Source organism: Bufo gargarizans, chromosome 6, assembly GCF_014858855.1.
Source record: "Bufo gargarizans isolate SCDJY-AF-19 chromosome 6, ASM1485885v1, whole genome shotgun sequence".
Lineage (NCBI taxonomy): Eukaryota > Metazoa > Chordata > Amphibia > Anura > Bufonidae > Bufo > Bufo gargarizans.
In genome coordinates, this window is record NC_058085.1 from 360,858,699 (window position 1) to 360,879,347 (window position 20,649).

A 20,649-nucleotide genomic window follows, 5' to 3' on the forward strand; every position below is an offset into this window, starting at 1 on the left:
GGCCACGAAATACCATCAAAGGCCTTCTCTGCATCAAGAGACAGGACCATGAGGCGTATATTATGTGTCTTAGCATATGTGCAGTGTATTGAGGGTGTTGTCCCTGGCTTCCCTTCCCGACACAAACCCCACCTGGTCTGAGTGAAAGAAAGATGGTAGGAAGACTTTCAGGCGATTCACAAAAGTTTTGCATATATTTTAAGGTTAACATTTAAAAGAGAGATTGGGCGATAGCTTGCACATACTTGGGGATCTTTATCAGATGTGGGGATGACTGCTATGTGAGCTTCAGTAGACTGTGCCAGAAAGGGAAGCCCAGACGACACTGTGTTAAAGATCCGAAGAAGGAAAGGAGTTACGTTTTCTGAAAATACTTTGTAAAACCCTGCCGTAAACCCATCTGGACCCGGGCTCTTACCCCCAGGAAGGGATTTAAGTACATCCTAAAGCTCTCTGACAGTGAAGGGAGCCTGGAGGCTAGCAAATTGCTTTGCTGTCAACTGTGCGGCAGATGACAGAGGCAAGTCCCTCGGCTCAGACGGGGCCGGCAAAGTATACAGAGCAGAGTAAAAAGAATGTAAGGTGGATGCAATATCTGGAGTAGTATGCACTATTGCCGTCTGCCCCATAGAAATGAATGGGAGCATGGGCCGCACATGCGCGGCACGCTCCCATTCACTTCTATCAGAGAGCCGGGGATTAGCGCTTTGTGGTGGACGGACCTCGGGAAAGTGGAGGTAGGGAAAGAAGAGAAAAAAAAGGGGGGGATGGGGTAAAAGTAGATCAGTAAATAAAAGAAAGTTTACGGAGTAAAGGAACCACTCGATCCAAAGAAATGGTCACCCGGGAGAGGAGTCCTCCCAAGAGAGTGTCTCAGACTATGTGGGGCAAGCAACAGTCAAGAAGAGGAGGTCCGACAGGCACCCCCAAAGACCAATTGTATTATTGCAAAACAAAATGGAGAAGTGTCACTTGCTACAAGAGAAAAAAAGAACTAGAGAAGGGAAAGAAAAAAAAAATCGTAGTAAGAGAGAAAAAGGCAATGTGAGCAACAACTTCAGAGTGTCCTCAGGTCAGGGTCGATAACTGGGAATTCCTCAGTGGATCAATGGACCGGTGCCTGCGTTCTCTGAGGGGACGGGAGGCTGTGCCATCGGTGCATCTGGCAGAAACTTAAGAAAGTGGAAGTCTCTGTGGAGGGGTAGGGATAGGTGGAGTGAAGGTGGGCCATGGATCTATGTCCATAGGTGATAGGTTGAGGCTATGAAGGAAACCTGGAAGGTCCGCGCTTCAGTGTAGAGAGGCTGTATGACCTTTGTGGCCAACTATCAAAAAAAAAAACAATGGTAAGGTATTCCTCTGTCTTGTAGTAGAGTAAGGGGAGGTTTCAATGCTGCTCTTTGAGCAAGCGTGTAGCAGGAAAGGTCTTGGAGGATCATGATGGGAGGATCTTTCACGGCATAAAAGTGGATCCTACAGATGACGTCTCTAGGTCTTGAGCCCTCAGGTGCTGGTGGGCCCAGCGGACAATGTGCCTGTCAATTTTAATAGGGGAGCGCCAGAATGTTATTAAATATCGATAGGAGGGTGGGAAAATACGGAGATTGTTGCGACATCTGCGGTTCTCCAGATCATCCAAGTGTTGTTGAAGGGCATGAATTTGCGTCTCTTGGACCCCAGTGACAGCTTGAATGGCTTTCACATCAGCGGACACCACCGTGTGGTCTTGAGCAATGGAGTCCACACAGTTGGTAAGAATAGATAAATCTGTTCGAAACTGGGCAAATTCCTACTTGCATTCTTGTAATATATTAGCCATAAAGCTAGAAAATTCCTCTTTAGAGGGTAAGGAGCAAATAAGAGCACGTAAATCCGCTATGGTAGGTGGTCTGGAGTCCTCATCAGATGCTGTTGTAAATGACTGGGCCTTCACAGACAAATGGTTCATAGGTTTTTCAGAATGGGAGGTGGTGTGGAGGGGCCCCTGGGCTTTGGGGCTTGGCAGATAGGTATCAGGAGAGCATCCTGGTACCATGGCTCGGGAGCTGTCCCACGATGACCCAGTCGACCAACGGTGGGACGCCGCTAGGGAGGGACTAGATGAGTCTGGTGGAGAGAGGGGGCCCCTGGGGCGCCACCCATGGTAGTAAAATGCCAAAGCCAGGTCCTGTTGGTGTCGGTATACTGCCTCGACATTCGCCAGTTCCAGGTATAAAGGGCATGGGTGCTGTGAAGGAGGGGTACATAATGCTGGAGTGCAGGGGTGGGTGGATGAGCTTGTTAAGTTTTGAGGCCTAAAAGATTGCTCCCTGGGTCTCAGTGCAGATACTTGGGGATGAGAAGGGGCAGAAGAGGACAGTGGGGTAAGGGCAGTGTGCATCAGTGGGGAAGAGGGTACTTGCAGGCTTGACTGGAGAGGTGCACAGCTCTCGTTCATCAGCTGGTCCTCATCCTCAATGCCAGGAGGAGCCGCGGCCTCCCGCTGGTCCTGCGAGAGCGGGTGCTGGCGGCCATTTTGCACTTCATGCGCCAGAGAAGCCATTTGGTTGGGCGGCAAGTCAGGCCCAGGAGGTGCCTCGCATTCAGGTCGGGCCATGGGTGGTGCAGAGATGGATCGGCGTTCCCTTGCATTTGGAGACTGGGTCCCATTTAGAGGGACGGACACTTCGGCAAGCCGCGTGGAGAGGGAGCCGCTACCATCTTGGGGCAATCAGGCCAGGTTCAGTGGCATTCCTGCTTCAGGCTTGGCTTCCCTGGAGAAGTAAGCGCACAAGTAAGGGGTAAGGGGAGCAGATGGACGGGCTTGACCCTTTTTAGTAGTTTTCCCCATTATTTAGAGCAGGTGCAGGCTTGTTTTAATCAAGGGTGTAGCGGAGCTCACATCAAGCGCATCCTCACACTTTCTTCACTGGCCACGCCCCACCCAAATTGTGTTTTTAAAGAAACAAAATGTTCTAACTAAAGGAATAAAGAGATGTATTCACACTATATGTTAATTGAACAATGTTAACAAGTGAGAAAGGCATTAAGGTGATAAGCAACTCAGTCTGCTGGAACTGCCAGGCGTTTCCGGGGGTGCCGGCTCCTAGGTGTCTTCCAAGGGGATGCTTCAGGCAGCTTAGGAAGCTCTAAAGATATCAGTAATCTGGAGCCAGGAACAAATATCTGAGGGGTACAGGCCGATAGTCTCGCTGAAAGGTATGATATCTTCACGTCGACGGATATATTTGGTAGTACCTTGTACTGTAAACGCTAGGCCACAGGGAAATAGCCAGTGGTAAGGGTATCCCTTTGCTCGGGCATCTGTGATCTGTTTCAGCTGACTTATTTTGTTAAGGGTGACGCGATAGGTCTTGGAAAAACGCTTTAGGTGAACTCTCAAAGGTTGAGTCTTTTGCGTCCCTAGCAGCCCATAATAGAGCGTCGCTGTGGTGGGAGTTAAGGATCTTACAGATAATGTCTCTTGGTGGTTCGCCGTCTTTCGGTTTAGTTTTTAGTGCCCTATGAGCTCGTTCTGGCACCAGATCTCCAGCAATATTTTGTGGCATCAAGGGGTGCAAGATAGAGTATGTGGTATCCATTGCGTCCATTGTAGTTGCAGATTCCAGTACTCCCGTTATTCTCAAATTATTCCTTCTGCCTCTATTATCCTGATCCTCTATGTAGGCTAGTAGACTATTCATATGCACCTGGCATGCATGTAGAGCTGCTGTTGTAGCCTCTCCATGGGAAATCAGTGAAATCTGGTTTCCTTTCAGGTGTTTAACTCAACTGCCAATTTCTCTAACATCCTGTTTAATATCTGAAAGTTCAGAGAGTACGGGCTGCAGAGCCACTTCTATGATCTTTTGCAAAGTCTTATGGGTTGTGTGCAGCTGTGAGTCCGTGGTATTCTTCCCTACCATGACTTTCTGCATCTGGGGATTCCAGGTCAGCAGACTGAGCTGCAGCTGCATGCTGTTTTTGGGAGGGTTTTAGGGTGAGGGGATCTCTTGCGGAGAAACTTTTGTAAGTTGTTTTGCATTTTTTGTTGTTTTGGTGTGCTAGCCATTTCTGGCTTTCCCACTTTCCCCATATCCATGGCTGTAACCTTTAAGTTGAATAGGTGTTGGTTACATGGTCTGGAGGAAAGGTCTGAGGGTCAACAATATATTCCCCCTCCTGGTATAGACCTCTCAAGGAGGCTTCAATTGCCCAGTGGTAGGCTTTAAAAATTGGGCCAAAGAGCCTAAGCTGGTAAATAATAAAGAGAGGTGAAGACTGGTAAACACGGTCCAATAAGATATTGGAGCAGAGCCCTTCAGGGTGGTCGTGGCAGAACAAGTAGGAGCGCAAATAGAGGTCTGAGACAACAGGTCCAGATTAAGTCCTTACTTAAAAAGTATAGCCCCAGTGTGTCTGTAAATGGTGTTAAGCGTTGCGTCCCCCAAATGCCACTGTGGGGTGTGGTGGCTCTAGATTGGCTGTGTGCCGCCTGGTGGAAGTGAGTAGGCCCACAGAGCAAAGGGTCGCTTCAAGTGGTATTCAGGGTTACACTCGTCTGCTGCAGGGCAGGGCGCCTGCAGTAAGGTGGAACCGGTGTTAGGAGAGGGACATGGGGGAAAAGGTGCTCACCAACAAGGCAGAAGTCCGGGATCCTTCAGGATGAATGTTGCGTCACCGCGTGTAGCTGAAACTACAGGCGGGGGAATCATTTAGGCTCAACCTCGGCTAGTCCGCAAATGGTATGGCGTCTGTTCGGCCCCCGAAGCAGATCAAAATGTTCCTATTCGCATGCGAAGAGTTACTGTGATGGTGGGAGACTCAATGGGGTATAGCTGCCAGGTCAAACAGGGAGGAATAGATAGCAGTCTTGTGGAGCTCTCACTGCGTGCGGCTGGTCTCCTCAAGCACTAGGGCACACCCTCCTGGAAAGCTGATTATTGATGCTATGACCCAGACATTTACCAATGTTCAGATTAAGGCGATAAAAAAGTCACACCAAACATTTGTACTCCACATACAAACATTAATGAAGTCTCCACTTTAGGCCTCATGCACACTGCCGTGTTTCATAGCCGTGTGCGGGCCGTGGAACCGCGGCCTGGATCCCTCCTGAGAGCAGGAGCGCACGGCGTCACTGGTTGCTATGACGCCGTGCGCTCCCTGCTGCCGGCACAGTACAGTAATACACTGGTATAGATCATACCAGTGTATCACTGTATTGCGGCGGCAGCAGGGAGCGCACGGCGTCATAGCAACCAGTGACGCCGTGCGCTCCTGCTCTCAGGAGGGATCCAGGCCGCGGTTCCACGGCCCGCACACGGCCGTGAAACACGGCAGTGTGCATGAGGCCTTAGGCCTCTTTCACACTACCGTTTTTTTTTCCGTTTTGCGGTCCATTTTTTGCGTTCCGTATTCGGTCCGTATACGGAACCATACATTTGAATGGTTCCGCAAAAAAAACGGAATGTACTCCATATGCATTCCGTTTCCGTATTTCCGTTTTTCCGTTCCGTTGAAAGATAGAACATGTCCTATATTTTGCCGCAAATCACGGTCCGTGGCTCAATTCAAGTCAATGGGTCCGCAAAAAAACTGGAACACATACGGAAATGCATCCGTATGTCTTCCGTATCCGTTCCGTTTTTTGCGGAACCATCTATTGAAAATGTTATGCCCAGCCCAATTTTTTCAATGTAATTACTGTATACTGTATATGCCATACGGAAAAACGGAACGGAACAACGGAACAGAAACGGAACCACAACGGAAGCAAAAAAACGGAACAACGGATCCGTGAAAAACGGACCGCAAAACACTGAAATGGACATACTGTAGTGTGAAAGAGGCCTAACACTGTTTCTCTTGTCTATATCCTTTCTTTTTCAAATCATATGTGGAAAGCTTCTCTAGCAATACCTGTTGGACTCTACGGTACTAGTTATAACGATTATTACTAGAGAGGAATCTAATATATATTAGTCATCGCATGTTTATATTGTAGGAAAAATAAAAATGTTTTATTTTGTAAAAAAAACAAGCATTATGACAAAATAAAAAGTATATAAATTTGACATCATTGCAGTCTTACTGACCCACAAAATATTACGGTTGTCAAGTTATTTATACCACACTGTGAACACTATAAAAATAAATCCCACAAAAGAATGTTAAAGTTGCTATATTTTTTATCTTCTACCAAAAAAGAAAATAATACATTTTGTATGTGCTCCAAAATGGTTTCTAAAAACCTACTACTCGTCCTGCAAAATTCAAGGTCTCATATAGCTAAAATGAAGAAAAAATAAAAAATTATGACCACTGGAACACAGAGGGGGAAAAATGTTACTGGTCCGTAAGGCTAAAATTTATGTCACTGAGGTGTTAAAGTGCACTGCAGTCACCTTAGCTCTACAGCAACTATATTTATTTCAGATATAAGATCAAAATCTACAATTAAAAAAGTAACATTTTCAGGAGAGTTTTTCCCAAATCTTTTTTTGGGGAGTGGGGGCTAAAGGGGTTGCCCTTTCCCCAGAGCAATGTTACGTGTACCGTATAGCCCCAAAGTGCCCAGCCTTAAAAAAAAGCCACTTACCTATTCACTGGTTCACGATTCCAGTGCCAAGAGTCCCAATCCTGCTGCTTCTAGTCCACTGAGGACCAAAAGTGTGACTTTCCATCTGTTGTCATGTGCCACTTGATAACATTTTACAAGACCACACGGCTATGTAATCTCAAACTAAATTCATGGTAAAATGGACATTACATCCATTTATTTATAGATCTGAGAATAACCCCATCATAAAATAATATAGGAATGGTTACTAGCTTCAACAAGCCCGATTGTCCAGCTGGCCGCACACGGCAAAGCCATAACCACCTACAGCAATCAATGCTAGTATGATTTTAGCGCAAAATTGTGTGGCCATTGGTTGCCACGGATGGGCGTGGCTTGACCACATGCGGCCAGCCGCACTATTGGGCTTCTAGAAAATTCTTAGAGGGAAAAGCGCATGCAAATGTTATCTCTGGCTTGAAAAATCCTACAAAGAAATTCCAAGAATGTAAAGATATAATTTGTATGTGTTTGTTCTGTAAAAAGCGAATAGTCCTTCACAGGAATTAGCAAAAGCACCTCTTATAAATGTTGTAAAATAAGGTTCATCAGAATGATCTGGTTCAGACTAGCAATGCATACAGTAAATAATTCAGTCCTGGTTACTAGAGATGGCCTTGCGGTTCGCCCGGTGGTCATTTTGCGGCGAACTTTGCTCGTTCGTGGTTCGCTGAACGGGCGAACATATGACAATGTCCACCGGCGCCATTTTCTTTTACATTGTGAAGAACTTTGACCCATGACACATCCACCAGGTGGTACAGGACAGCTAATTTAGACATTCCATCACATGGACATACCCCCTACCTTATAAATAAACCTGATCTGGCCGCCATTTTACATTCAGTCTTTTGCCAGTGTAGGGAGAGGTTGCTGTGTGGAGCAGGGGCAGACTGTTAGGGACACCAAACGCTAGCTAATAGGGCCACAAAGGTCCTTTTAAGGACTGGCATAGGTGTGCTTTCGATAGGTGTGACTTACTGAGGGGTGTAATATACTTTCTAACAAAAAAACTTATTAGAACAGGGGTGTAATATACCTTTTTCCACAAATACTGCTCTTCTATAGGAACTTTTGTCACAGGGTCATTTTGATTTTGGCCATTCCGCAGGGATGGTAGAGGTCGGGCAGGTGCACCAGGCTGGAGCCTAAGTGAGAAGTTGCAGAAAGTGTGTGCGATTACGTCAAAGGTCGCACCAAACTTAGTTGAGTGGCTCAATCAGCCTTCCACTTCTGCGACCTCCTCATCCTTTCTATCTGCACCCTCTTCACTCGCTACTGTGCGCACCCCCAAAGACACCACCACCACCACCAAATCCCCTCCGCTCAAGTCAGAGGAATCATTTTCCCATCCATTACAAGACCTTACCGATACGCAGCCATTCAGCCATTCTTAGCATCGGATCAGGAAGAGGAGGTATCAATGGTCGCCACCCAGCAGTCTGACAACAGTACCCAGATCAGCCCAAGGGGGGTGGTCCCCACTGTTGCTGTCAAACCTGAGATCTCTAACGTCAGTGGTGGTGAAGGGGATGATGATGACGTGTTGATGGACGTCACATGGGTGCCCACAAGAGAGGAAGAGGAGGGGAGTTCAGAGGGAGAGACGGAGCAGCAGATAGGGAGGAGTAGGAGGTGAAGCAGGCAGAACTTACAGTGCATAGGAGGCAAAAAGCAGACTGCTAATGTGTCTGGAACGAGCCATCCACCATGCGCGGTCACATCTGGCGCTCCCAGGACTCTGGCACATGGCTACGCAGTGTGCGCTTTTTTTAATGTGTCCGCTTCTGACAATAGTGTTGCCATCTGCAGCCTGTGTTGTCAACGCATAAGTCGCGGTAAGCCCAACACTCACCTAGGGACGACAGCCTTAAGAAGGCACCTAGCCTTCCATCACCGAACCCAGTGGGAGAATCACCGTTAGAACCCACAAAGACACACTCCTGGTGCTCCACGTCCTGCCTCTTCTCCTTCTCCTTACATTTGTCCTCCACTCCCCCTTCCACCGTGCCGTTGTCGCGTTCATCTGGCAAAAGGTAAGCTTCCGTGGCCCAAATGTTCGAGCGAAAAAAGATGATGACGCCAGATAACCCTCTTGCCCTACGGCTGACCGCTGGCTTGTCGGAATTGCTAGCCCGCCAACTACTGCCATATAAACTGATGGACTAGGAGGCCGTTAGTAAATTTGTGGCCATTGGCACACCGCAATGGAAGGTCCCCGGAAGGAAATATTTCTCCCAGAAGGGCATCCCAGATCTATATGGTCACTTTCAGCGACAAGTGAATGTATCTCTGGCACACAGTGGCGGTGCCAAGATACATCTGACCACAGACACGTGGTCTAGCAAACATGGGCAGAGTAGGTACATAACTTTTACTGCCCAATAGGTGAACCTTCTGACGGCCGTCAAGCATGCAACCCATGGCGTCCGTGTGGATTTAGTGTTACCACCACAGATTGCATGCAGGCCTGCCTCTTCTTCTCCTACTCCTACTTCATCCTCCGTCACCTCCTCGGCTGACTCCTCCTTTTCCACTGCTACCGCCTCTTCCGCTGCACCCCCCAAGCTCCCTAGAACCTATTCAATGTGCCAGGTGAGACGTTGCCATGCTGTGCTGTGGCTGTTATGACTGGAAGCCAAGATCCACACCTGCACTCCTTTCAGCTTTGCGGTCACAGACCGATCAGTGGCTAACCCTGCTCAATTTGACAGTTGGTAAAGTGGTGAAGTGGTGTGCGACAATGGTGCAAATCTGCTGAGCGTGCTGAAACAGGGAAAAATGGCACACATGCCGTGCATTACATACATCCTGAACTTAGTCGTGCAGTGATTCGTTGTCAAATACCCCGGGGTCCAGGACGTTTTGCGGCAGGCCAGGAAAATGTCTGGCCATTTTAGAAGATTTTACACGGCCATGGCTCGCCTTGCTGATGTTTAGCGGCAACACCACCTGCCCGTCAGACGTCTGATTTGTGACTGCCCGATGTGCTGGAACTCCACCTTGTATATGCTTGATAGGCTGCTCCAGCAGAAACATGCAGCTAATGACTACCTATATGAACTCTGCACCAGGACAGGTTCTGGGAGCTTGTGTTTTTTTCCACCGTGCCAGTGGCTGCTCATGCACAATGCATGCAGACTGCTGCGGCCATTTGACAAGATCACCAAACTGGTCAGTCGCAGCAAGTGCGCCATCAGTGACATCATACCTTACACCTTCTTTATGGAGTGCGCACTGCATTGTGTCATTGATCAAGCCGTCAAGGAGCAGGAGCAGGAAGATAAGGAAGTCGCAATGCTGGATGAATTCCAAGGGATGGCTACTTCATATAAGACTAGTCAACAGGAGTCTGAAGAGGAGTCAGAGGAGGATGGTGGCTGGGTGAAGGAGGAACAAGAAGAGCATGCTTTAAATGTTTCTGGGATCCCTGGTGTTGTCCGTGGCAGAGGGGACGAGACCGAGGACGACATTATCCTGAATGATGAGCAGGAGCCAGGCCACTCCACCGCTTCCAGTTTAGTGCAAATGGGTGCCTTCATGCTCCAATGTTTGAAGAGGGACCACCGTATAAAAAAGCATAAAGTGCAAGGACCAGTACTGGGTGGCAATGAACTTAGACCCCCCCAATACAAACACAAAATGGACATGTTACCAGCATCACAGAGGGCTGTCAGAATGCAGCACTCCCAGGCCTTGCTTAGCGAAATTCTGCATTCTGCTTTTGCGGGCGCTGGCAGAGGAATTTCCACTCACAGAGAAACAGTTGCAGGTACCAACCCAACAGCGCATGCAAGAAGAGGGCGGTTTGAAGATGTGTTGGTCACTTCGGATATGAGATCATTCTTGCAGCCCTCCAAATCCAGGCTCAGGGATCGACTAGACTGACAGGTGTCCGACTATATCGGGTTAACTGCCGATGTGGACACTCTGAGAAGCGAATAACCCCTAGACTAGTGGGTGTGCAGGCTTGGCCTGTGAATAGAGCTGGCACAATTTGCCATGAAACTCTTGGCTTGCCCTTCATCCAGTGTCCTATCCAAAAGGACGTTCAGCGCAGCAGGGGGGATCGTGACTGATAAGCGCACTAAAAATAAAAACTCCCTTCATCAGGAAAATATGTTTAAAAACACATGATGTTATCAGTAAAAACTTTGTCTTCTTCAAAACAAGCATTTCAAAAAGTATGTCCTAATGGCAGCTGAAGCTTGCCCATGTTTATACATGCAATTGCAGTAGTCTCAGAAGACACAGTCACTTTTTCTGAAGAAGTGTCCAAAAATTATACCTTAATGGAGACAAATGGCTTCCCCTGTATACACATAATATATACACACATAATAATGTCCGAAGAAACATTTGCTTGTTTGGAAAAATTCTCCCTTTTGTTTGGGAGCAGAAGCAGTACAGTCTGGAACAGACAAGACAGTAGACATGTGTGTGGCTATGTAGGGGTAGCAGTAGTGATGACTGTGTATGGTAATAGTAGTGCTAGTAGGCAATAGTGAATATAATTGTGACCACTGTCAGCAATGATAGATTTATTTCTCTGTCTCAGATAGAGGTGTGTGAAAATCCTCCTAGAGCCACGCTTCATTCATTTTGGGCCACTGTTCCCAATCTGCCTTCCCAGAAGTCCATGAGGTCAGGGATTGGTGCTATATGCTGGAGAAAGGCCACAGTCATGGCTGGCGTTCCCATATAGGCAGGGGGTCAATTGCCCCGGGCCCCGAGTCCTTAGGGGCCCCCAAGCCCACCACCTGACACCAGCTGATCCCGAGCCTTTTTTTGTGAGGCCTCGCGCTGGAGGGGCCCTCACTTTGGCTCAGAGCAGCAGGTCACAGCGAGATGAACACTTCGTAGAAGCGTTAATCTCCATAGTCATCTGTATCGCTGTCCTCAGGACAGCGATACAGATACCTGTGCTGTTGGGCAGGGGAGGGAGAGGCATCTCCCTTCCCTGTTCCTCTGATAGGCTGCCAGCAGAAGGCCCGCAGCCTATCCGAGGTGGGTGCAGGTGGCGCGATGACGTCATTACGCCCCCTGAGCCGTACAGCGCAGGACACAGGCCGGAATAGGCCTGCATTGCATCACTGTGTGATGGAGGTAAGTTTAAGTGTTTTTTTTATATTTTTTTACTTAATACCAGACTTTTACTGCCACATGGGGGTAGCGGGAGGCACTTAATATTAGCACATGGGGGTGGGGTGGTTGGCACTTGATATTGGCACATGGGGGGAGTGGGAGGCATTTGATACTGGCACATGGGGGTGGGGGGTTGGGTTTGGCATTTGATACTGGCACATGGGGGAGCGAGAGGCACTTGATACTGCACATGGGGGTGGGGTGAGGGTTTGGCACTTGATCCTGGCACATGGGGGTTGGCACTTGATACTGGCACATGGGGGGGTTTGGCACTTGATATTGGCACATGGGGAGGCACTTGATACTGGCACATGGGGGGAAGGGAGGCACTTGATACTGGCACATGGGGGGGGTTGGCACTTGTTACTGTGCAAATGGGGGACATGGAAAGGCACTTGTTACTGGCACATGGGGGGCATGGAGAGGCACTTGTTACTGGCACATGAGGGGTGGAAGAAAGGCGCTTGATACTGGCACATTATTATGGGGCACTATGGGGGGTTGGCACTTGTTACTGGCAAATGGGGGGCATGGAGAGGCACTTGTTACTGGCACACGGGGGGCATGGAGAGGCACTTGTTACTGGCACATGGGACGTGCAAGAGAGGCGCTTGATACTGGCACATTATTATGGGGCACTATGGGGGCTTCTACTGACGCCACAACAGGTCCAGATTAAGTCCTTACTTAAAAAGTATAGCCCCAGTGTGTCTGTAAATGGTGGTAAGCGTTGCGTCCCCCAAATGCCACTGTGGGATGTGGTGGCTCTAGATTGGCTGTGTGCTGCCTGGTGGAAGTGAGTAGGCCCACAGAGCAAAAGGTCGCTTCAAGTGGTATTCAGGGTTACACCCGTCTGCTGCAGTGCAGGGCGTCTGCAGTAAGGTGGAACTGGTGCTAGGAGAGGGACATGGGGGAAAAGGTGCTCACCAACAAGGCAGAAGTCCGGGATCCTTCAGGATGAATGTTATCGCGTGTAGCCGAAACTGCAGGCGGGGGATTCATTCAGGCTCGACCTCGGCAAGTCCGCAAATGGTATGGCATCTGTTCGGCCCCCGAAGCAGCTCAAAATGTTCCTATTCGCATGCGGAGAGTTACTGTGATGGTTGGAGACTCAATGGGGTATAGCTGCCAGGTCAAACAGGGAGGAATAGATAGCAGTCTTGTGGAGCTCTCACTGCGTGCGGCTGGTCTCCTCAAGCACTAGGGCACAACCTCCTGGAAAGCTGATTATTGATGCTATGACCCAGACATTTACCAATGTTCAGATTAAGGCGATAAAAAAGTCACACCAAACATTTGTACTCCACATACAAACATTAATGAAGTCTCTATTTTACACTGTTTCTCTTGTCTATATCCTTTCTTTATCAAACCATATGTGGAAAGCTTCTCTAGCAATACCTGTTGGACTCTACGGTAATAGTTATAACGATTATTACTAGAGAGGAATCGAATATATATTAGTCATCTCATGTTTATATTGTAGGAAAAATAAAAATGTTCTGGGTCTTAGAATGCAGCAACACAAAAAATAAATATTTTGTAAAAAAAACAAGCATTATAACAAAATAAAAAGTATATAAATTTGACATCATTGCAGTCTTACTGACCCACAAAATATTACGGTTGTCAAGTTATTTATACCACACTGTGAACACTATAAAAATAAATCCCACAAAATAATGTAAAAGTTGCTATATTTTTTATCTTCTACCTAAAAAGAAAATAATAAATTTTATATGTGCTCCAAAATGGTTTCTAAAAACCTACTACTCGTCCTGCAAAATTCAAGGTCTCATATAGCTAAAATGTAGAAAAAAATAATAATTATGACCACTGGAACACAGAGGGGGAAAAATTTTACTGGTCCGTAAGGCTAAAATTAATGTCACTAAGGGGTTAAAGTGCACTTAGCTCTGCAGCAACTATATTTATTTCAGATATACAATCAAAATCTACAATTGAAAATGTAATATTTTCAGGAGAGTTTTTCCCAATTCTTTTTTTCTGGGGGTGGGGACTGAAGGGGTTGCTCTTTCCCAAAAGCAATGTTACGTGTACCGTATAGCCCCAAAGTGCTCAGCCACTTACCTATTCACTGGTTCACGATTCCAGTGCCAAGAGTCCCAATCCTGCTGCTTCTAGTCCACTGTGGACCAAAAGTGTGACTTTCCATCTGTTGTCATGTGCCACTTGATAACATTTTACAAGACCACACGGCTATGTAAACTAAATTCATGGTAAAATGGACATTACATCCATTTATTTATAGATCTGAGAATAACCCCATCATAAAATAATATAGGAATGGTTACTAGCTTCAACAAGCCCGATTGTCCAGCTGGCCGCACACGGCAAAGCCATAACCACCTACAGCAATCAATGCTAGTATGATTTTAGAGCAAAATTGTGTGGCCATTGGTTGCCACAGATGGGCGTGGCTTGACCACATGCGGCCAGCCGCACTATTGGGCTTCTAGAAAATTCATAGAGAGAAAAGCGCATGCAAATGTTATCTCTGGCTTGAAAAATCCTACAAAGAAATTCCAAGAATGTAAAGACATAATTTGCATGTGTTTGTTCTGTAAAAAGCGAATAGTCCTTCACAGGAATTAGCAAAAGCACCTCTTATAAATGTTGTAAAACAAGGTTCATCAGAAAGATCTGGTTCAGACTAGCAATGCATACAGTAAATAATTCAGTCCTGGTTGCTAGAGATGGCCTTGCGGTTCGCCCGGTGGTCGTTTGACGACGAACTTTGCTTGTTCGTGGGTTCGCCGAACGGGCAAACATATGGTGATGTCCACCGGCGCCATATTCTTTTACATTGTGAAGAACTTTGACCCATGACACATCCACCAGGTGGTACAGGACAGCCAATTGAGACGTTCCAGCACATGGACATACCCCCTACCTTATAAATAAACCCGATCTGGCCGCCATTTTACATTCAGTCTTTTGCCAGTGTAGGGAGAGGTTGCTGTGTGGAGCAGTGGCAGACTGTTTGGGACACCAAACACTAGCTAATAGGGCCACAAAAGTCCTTTAAAGGACTGGCATAGGTGTGCTTTCGATAGGTGTGACTTACTGAGCGGTGTAATATACTTTCTAACATATCAAGTATATTATAGTGCATTTATATTGTGCAGCAATTGTGTGCGGTTCTGCTGCGATACTGCAGCCACACAGAGTGCTAAGCGCTATTGGAACAAATAATTTCTACTGGTGTGATATACCAGTTGCCCCCCAAAAAAACTGATTGAAGCAGGGGTGTTATATACCAATAATATACTTTCTATATAGTGCATTTGTGTAGTGCAGCATTGGTTTGCGGTTTTGCTGCTTTACCTCAGCTACAGATAGTGATAAACGCCATTGGAACAAATAATTTCTACTGGTGTGATATACCAGTTGCCCCCCAAAAAAACTGAATAGAACAGGGGTGTAATATACCTTTTTCCACAAATACTGCTCTTCTATAGGAACTTTTGTAACAGGGTCATTTTGAAAATGACAGGCAGAAGAAGATTCAGGCCATTCCGCAGGGATGGTAGGGGTCGGGCAGGTGCACCAGGCTGGAGCCTAAGTGAAAAGTTGCAGAAGGTGCGTGCGATTACATCAAAGGTCGCACCAAACTTAGTTGAGTGGCTCACTCAGCCTTCCACTTCTGCACCCTCCTCATCCTCTCTATCTGCACCCTCTTCACTCGCTGCTGTGCGCACCCCCGAAGACACCACCACCACCACCAGATCCCCTCCGCTCAAGTTAGAGGAATCATTTTCCCATCCATTACAAGACCTTACCGATACGCAGCCATTCTTAGCATCAGATCAGGAAGAGGAGGTATCAATGGTCGCAACCCAGCAGTCTGACAACAGTACCCAGATCAGCCCAAGGAGGGTGGTCCCCGCTGTTGCTGTCTACTCCGAGATCTCTAATGTCAGTGGTGGTGAAGGGGATGATGATGACGTGTTGATGGACGTCACATGGGTGCCCACAAGAGAGAAAGAGGAGGGGAGTTTAGAGGGAGAGACGGAACAGCAGATAGGGAGGAGTGGGAGGAGAAGCAGGCAGAACTTACAGTGCATAGGAGGCAAAAAGCAGACTGCTAATGTATCTGGAACGAGCCATCCACCATGCGTGGTCACATCTGGCGCTCCCAGGACTCTGGCACATGGCTCCGCAGTGTGCGCTTTTTTTAATGTGTCCGCTTCTGACAATAGTGTTGCCATCTGCAGCCTGTGTTGTCAATGCATAAGTCGCGGTAAGCCTAACACTCACCTAGGGACGACAGCCTTAAGAAGGCACCTAGCCGGGAGGGCGGAGCTAGCCGCGTCAGGAAATGGCCGCTTGACCCGTGAGCTCCTCACAGCAGCACTTGTATACAGCTATTATACGGGTTCCCACCTCGCTATATCATGGGAAAACCTACCAAAGAGAAGTCCAAGGAGACCCAGATGACTCCTAAGCATGCTAAAGGACAATCGGACCTGGACAAGTACCTGAAAAAGAAACTGTTCTCGCCGGCTGCTAGATCCAAGATGGCGCAGGAGGCAGCCGCCGCAATGAACTATACAGAGGACTCTGATGACGAGGGTTCCTATACTGTGTCGGAGATGCACTGCAAACTAGGCTCGATACCAATCACTAGAGCCTTCCTCAAGGAGTCCCTAGCCCTGTATTTTGAACCCTGATGGAACTCACAGCTATTAAAACAGAGTTCAAACAAGCGGGATACAGAGTGGCAGCCTTTGAAGATTCTCAGGCAGCTCTAACTGAGCACAGCCGGGCGCTACAAACTAAAGTTACGGAGATCCGTGAACAGATGAATTCAGCCTTCCTGCACCTGGAAGACCAGGAGAACAGGAGCCAAAGAAAGAACGTTCACATTAGAGGCGTCCCTGGATAGTGTGCAAAGAGAGGACATTCCCGATACGGTCAGTCAGATCTTTTCCGCATTACTTGGCCAAGAAAGGGCAGAGAAAATAATCGTAGAGAGAGCCCACAGGGCCCTCAGGCCCAAACCGCCGCCAGATGCCCCGCCGCGTGATATTATATGCAGCTTACTCAGCTTTGTAGACACAGCCGCCATCTTAACCGCCGCCAGGCATAAAGGGGACACAATACTTGAAGGCTGCAAAATCCAGCTTTTTCAAGACCTTGCAGCGAGTACCTTAGCCAAGCGGAGGCAATTAAAACCACTTACGGACCTCCTAAGGGAGAGAAGGCACCCCCTGCGCTGGCTCTTTCCGTTCGGTCTATGTGCCACTATTAATGAGAAACAAGTTGTTATTCGTCACCCGGACGAACTCACCAAAATGTGGGACGCTCTGCAGATAGAACCTTTAGATATCCCCTCATGGATGCCTCTGGCTGGTGATCTGAAAATGCCACCCCTGCCTGCAACGGAAGACTGGCAAGTCGCCAAGAAGTTCAAATTCCTTCAGGCAAAGAAGCGCCAAGCAGAACTTCAGGACACTTGAGGATGGTTTAATATCTTACTCTGATTTACTTCCCTCTTTTTGGGGTAAAATGCCGGTAATGCGGTATTAGTTCTGACCCCTGGATTAATATGTTTTAGTTCACATCATCTGATATGTATTTTTGCTGCCATAATCTATGTTGACATTTGTGACCCTCACTGCCACCATCGCCTCCTTAACCCTTTCATGCCTTCCCCTTATTACGGGCCATTTATACCGAGATGGGTTAGGGAAATGATGACACCTCCCTTAATGTATAACATCTTGAGGCTGAGTGATATCAGTCCTTGTTAGATCTTATCTATCTTTTAATCTAAAGATCTGCCTTGCTATATGCAAGGGGGCGATGGTGGAGTGCTGAGTCCTTCATTTTCTCCCTCAGTTAAGGGAGTGTATATGTTAATAAGTACTTGGTCTTCTTCATTTTATTTTAATTTGATTCAATGGAGGTTCCTCTGGTCTACTCCTCATCACACAGTACTGGTTGGAATGCCTATGAAATTAATAGAACATCTCAGCCATTAAGTGTGTGGAAACCCACAGCTTTGGCGCTGGCAGGAGAGGAGGGGATAACCCTTAGTATGCAAGTTTATGCTTTTACTTTGTTCCCCCCTCTCCTCCCAGATGGTCCTAAAAGCTAGTGCTGAGGGGCTCACACAGGCTATGTGTATCTCACAGCACTCCTCCCTCACTCTAACCCCTATACTTTCTTCTCTCCAATTTATAATTTGATATATCCACCTCCCTACATCAGGTGGTTCCCTTTCTTTTACCTCTCTGTGTTTCCCCCCTTTGCAGGAGGTTACTACTCTGTTATGATTTACCTGAGTTTTACCATGCTCATTTCTGTATTTTTCTGTCCTGTAGATAGTTTCTCAAGACGGGTTCGGTGTCCAGTAACATTTATCTCATTAGGATGTATCCTCCTCCATTGCTCTGCAACCACCCATTTCCTATGGATCCTTTGAAGGTAATAACTCTTAATGTAAATGGGCTTAATATTCCCCAAAAGAGAAGTCAGGTCTTCCATGAGAGGGAGAGAGGGAGCAGACCTGCTGTTCTTGCAAGAGACACATTTCAGACACAACCACATACCGAGTTCTCACTTCCAGACACTATACAAAATGGTTTCACAGCACTCACTCTTCGGCCTCTAGAGGCGTATCCATTGGAATAGGTGCCAACGTCCCTTTTAAAACCCAGGCGCAGTACATAGATCCTGAGAGCAGATACTTGTTCCTAAAAGGTATGCTTTTTGGTCATAAGTTGACCTTAGTCAATGTTTATGCCCATTAACACCAATCATATACCTTGTCTAATTAAGATGTTAGGTTCCCTGCAAGATTTTAGAGAGGGAATTTTGATCCTGGGAGGGGATTTAAATTTAGTACTCGAATCACCCTATGGATTCCTACTTCCTGTGTCCCCAAATTTTCCGCTGCATCAACTTCGTAAACTGCGGAAAGCTTTATCCACACACCAAAGATCGGATGCCTGGAGGCTGGCTCGCCCTAGAGACAGGGACTATACATTTTTCTCAGCTGTCCATAGATCCTATCATCGTCTCGACTACCTGTTCGTCTCCAATCATGTATTGGAGAGACTTAAATCCTCCACTATTGGACAGATCACAGTCTCTGATCATGCCCCGGTCTCTCTGGTGATTCAGCTAAAAGGTCTTCCCCCCAGGGAGTGGTCGTGGAGACTCAATGAAACCCTTTTGAAAAATGAAAAAGATAGAAGTAGATTAGAAGAGAAACTTAAAACCTTTTTTGAACTAAACAATACCCCTTTATAGATAAGACTATGATGTGGGAGGCCCATAAGGTGTTTATAAGGGGGGAGCTTATATCTCTCGGATCCTGGGTGCGCAAGCAAAGATCGGCTGGAATTGATTCCATCCTAGGCCAAATCTCTGCCCTGGAAAATATCAATAAAGGCAATCCCTCTGATACTAATTACAATGATATTCTTAAGCTAAGGAGTCAGTTAATGGATCTATTAAATATTAAATCGGCTAAGGCCCTTAGATCAGCTAAATACAAGTTTTATATCCATGGAGATAGAGGCTCCAAGCTCCTCTCCCAGATGATTAAGGGTCAAAGAGAGAAAGTTTTTATCTCCAACATCAAATCAGATAAGGGTCATCAACTCACCAACACTCCTGCAATAGCAGAAGAATTCGCCAGTTTTTACTCTTCTCTCTATAATTTGACACCTAATGACGCCAAACCATCGCCAAAATGAACACTTTTTTGGAAACAGTTAAAGTCCCGACCTTGGGAAAACATGACAAAGACATGCTACTTTCCCCAGTTACAGAAAAGGAAGTGCAAGAAGTGTTGACGAGTATCCCCTCAGGAAAATGCCCAGGCCCGGATGGGCTACCCATAGTGTACTACAAAAAATTTAAAAGCACTCTGGCCCCACAACTAGTTGACTTATGTAATTTCCTTTTAAATGGACACCCCCTCCCACCACAATCACTCATCGCCCACATAACTGTCATCCCTAAGGAGGGAAAAGACCCCACTAAATGTAGCAACTATAGACCAATCTCCCTGCTTAACGTTGATGTCAAATTATGGGCCAAGCTCCTCAGCCATAGAATAGAAAAGTTAATTGGTGAAAAACAAGCAGGCTTTGTTAAAGGCCGAGAAGGCAAAAACAACGTTAGCAGGGTCTTACACGCCATATATTATGCAAAAAAACATAAAATTCCCTTAACACTATTAGGTACTGATGCTGAAAAAGCATTTGATAGGGTTAACTGGGCTTTTATGAACAGTGCGTTACACCACTTTGGCTTCCCGCCCTCATTTATCTCAGCCATATTCTCACTCTATTCGCGTCCCTCTGCTAGGGTCCTTATTAATGGCTCCCTCTCTCCTCCTTTCTCTATCTCTAATGGGACAAGGCAGGGCTGCCCCCTCTCTCCAGCATTATTCATTCTATCTCTAGAGATGTTACTATGCAAGTTAAGAGATTCTGAGACTATTAAGGGCCTTAAAGTGAATGGCACAACTCACTCACTGGCAGCCTTTACAGATGACCTGCTTTTCTTTATAACAAACCCAAAAGACGCTATCCCGGAGGTGATCAAAATATTTTCAGATTTTGGTGAATTCTCTAATTTCAAGGTCAACTGCGACAAATCTGAAATACTTAACATAACAGCCTCGGAGAAACATATCTCAGAGATCAAAGCATGCACTTCTTTCCAATGGCCTAAAGAGGCTATTAAACATCTGGCAAATCCCCTTCACCTATTCAGACTTAATTACGCCCCTTTATTAAGCAAAATTTAAACCTTTCTAACTTCAATTAAACTCCCTTTCCTTTCGTGGTTAGGTAAGAAAAACCTTCTGTCTACTTATGTCCTACCTCAGATCCTATATATTCTAAGGTGCCTACCAATCC

General features: G+C 46.7%; 1 protein-coding gene across 1 annotated transcript in view; it reads left to right on the top strand.

Moving 5' to 3' along the window:
- Positions 1-20,649, top strand: part of LOC122942223 (deleted in malignant brain tumors 1 protein-like) — a 485,901-nt gene that overhangs the window by 146,570 nt on the left and 318,682 nt on the right. Inside the window, exon 7 of the mRNA XM_044299724.1 lies at positions 20,311-20,324. Coding sequence (XP_044155659.1) covers positions 20,311-20,324 — 14 coding nt within the window. The remainder of the gene's footprint in view (positions 1-20,310; positions 20,325-20,649) is intronic.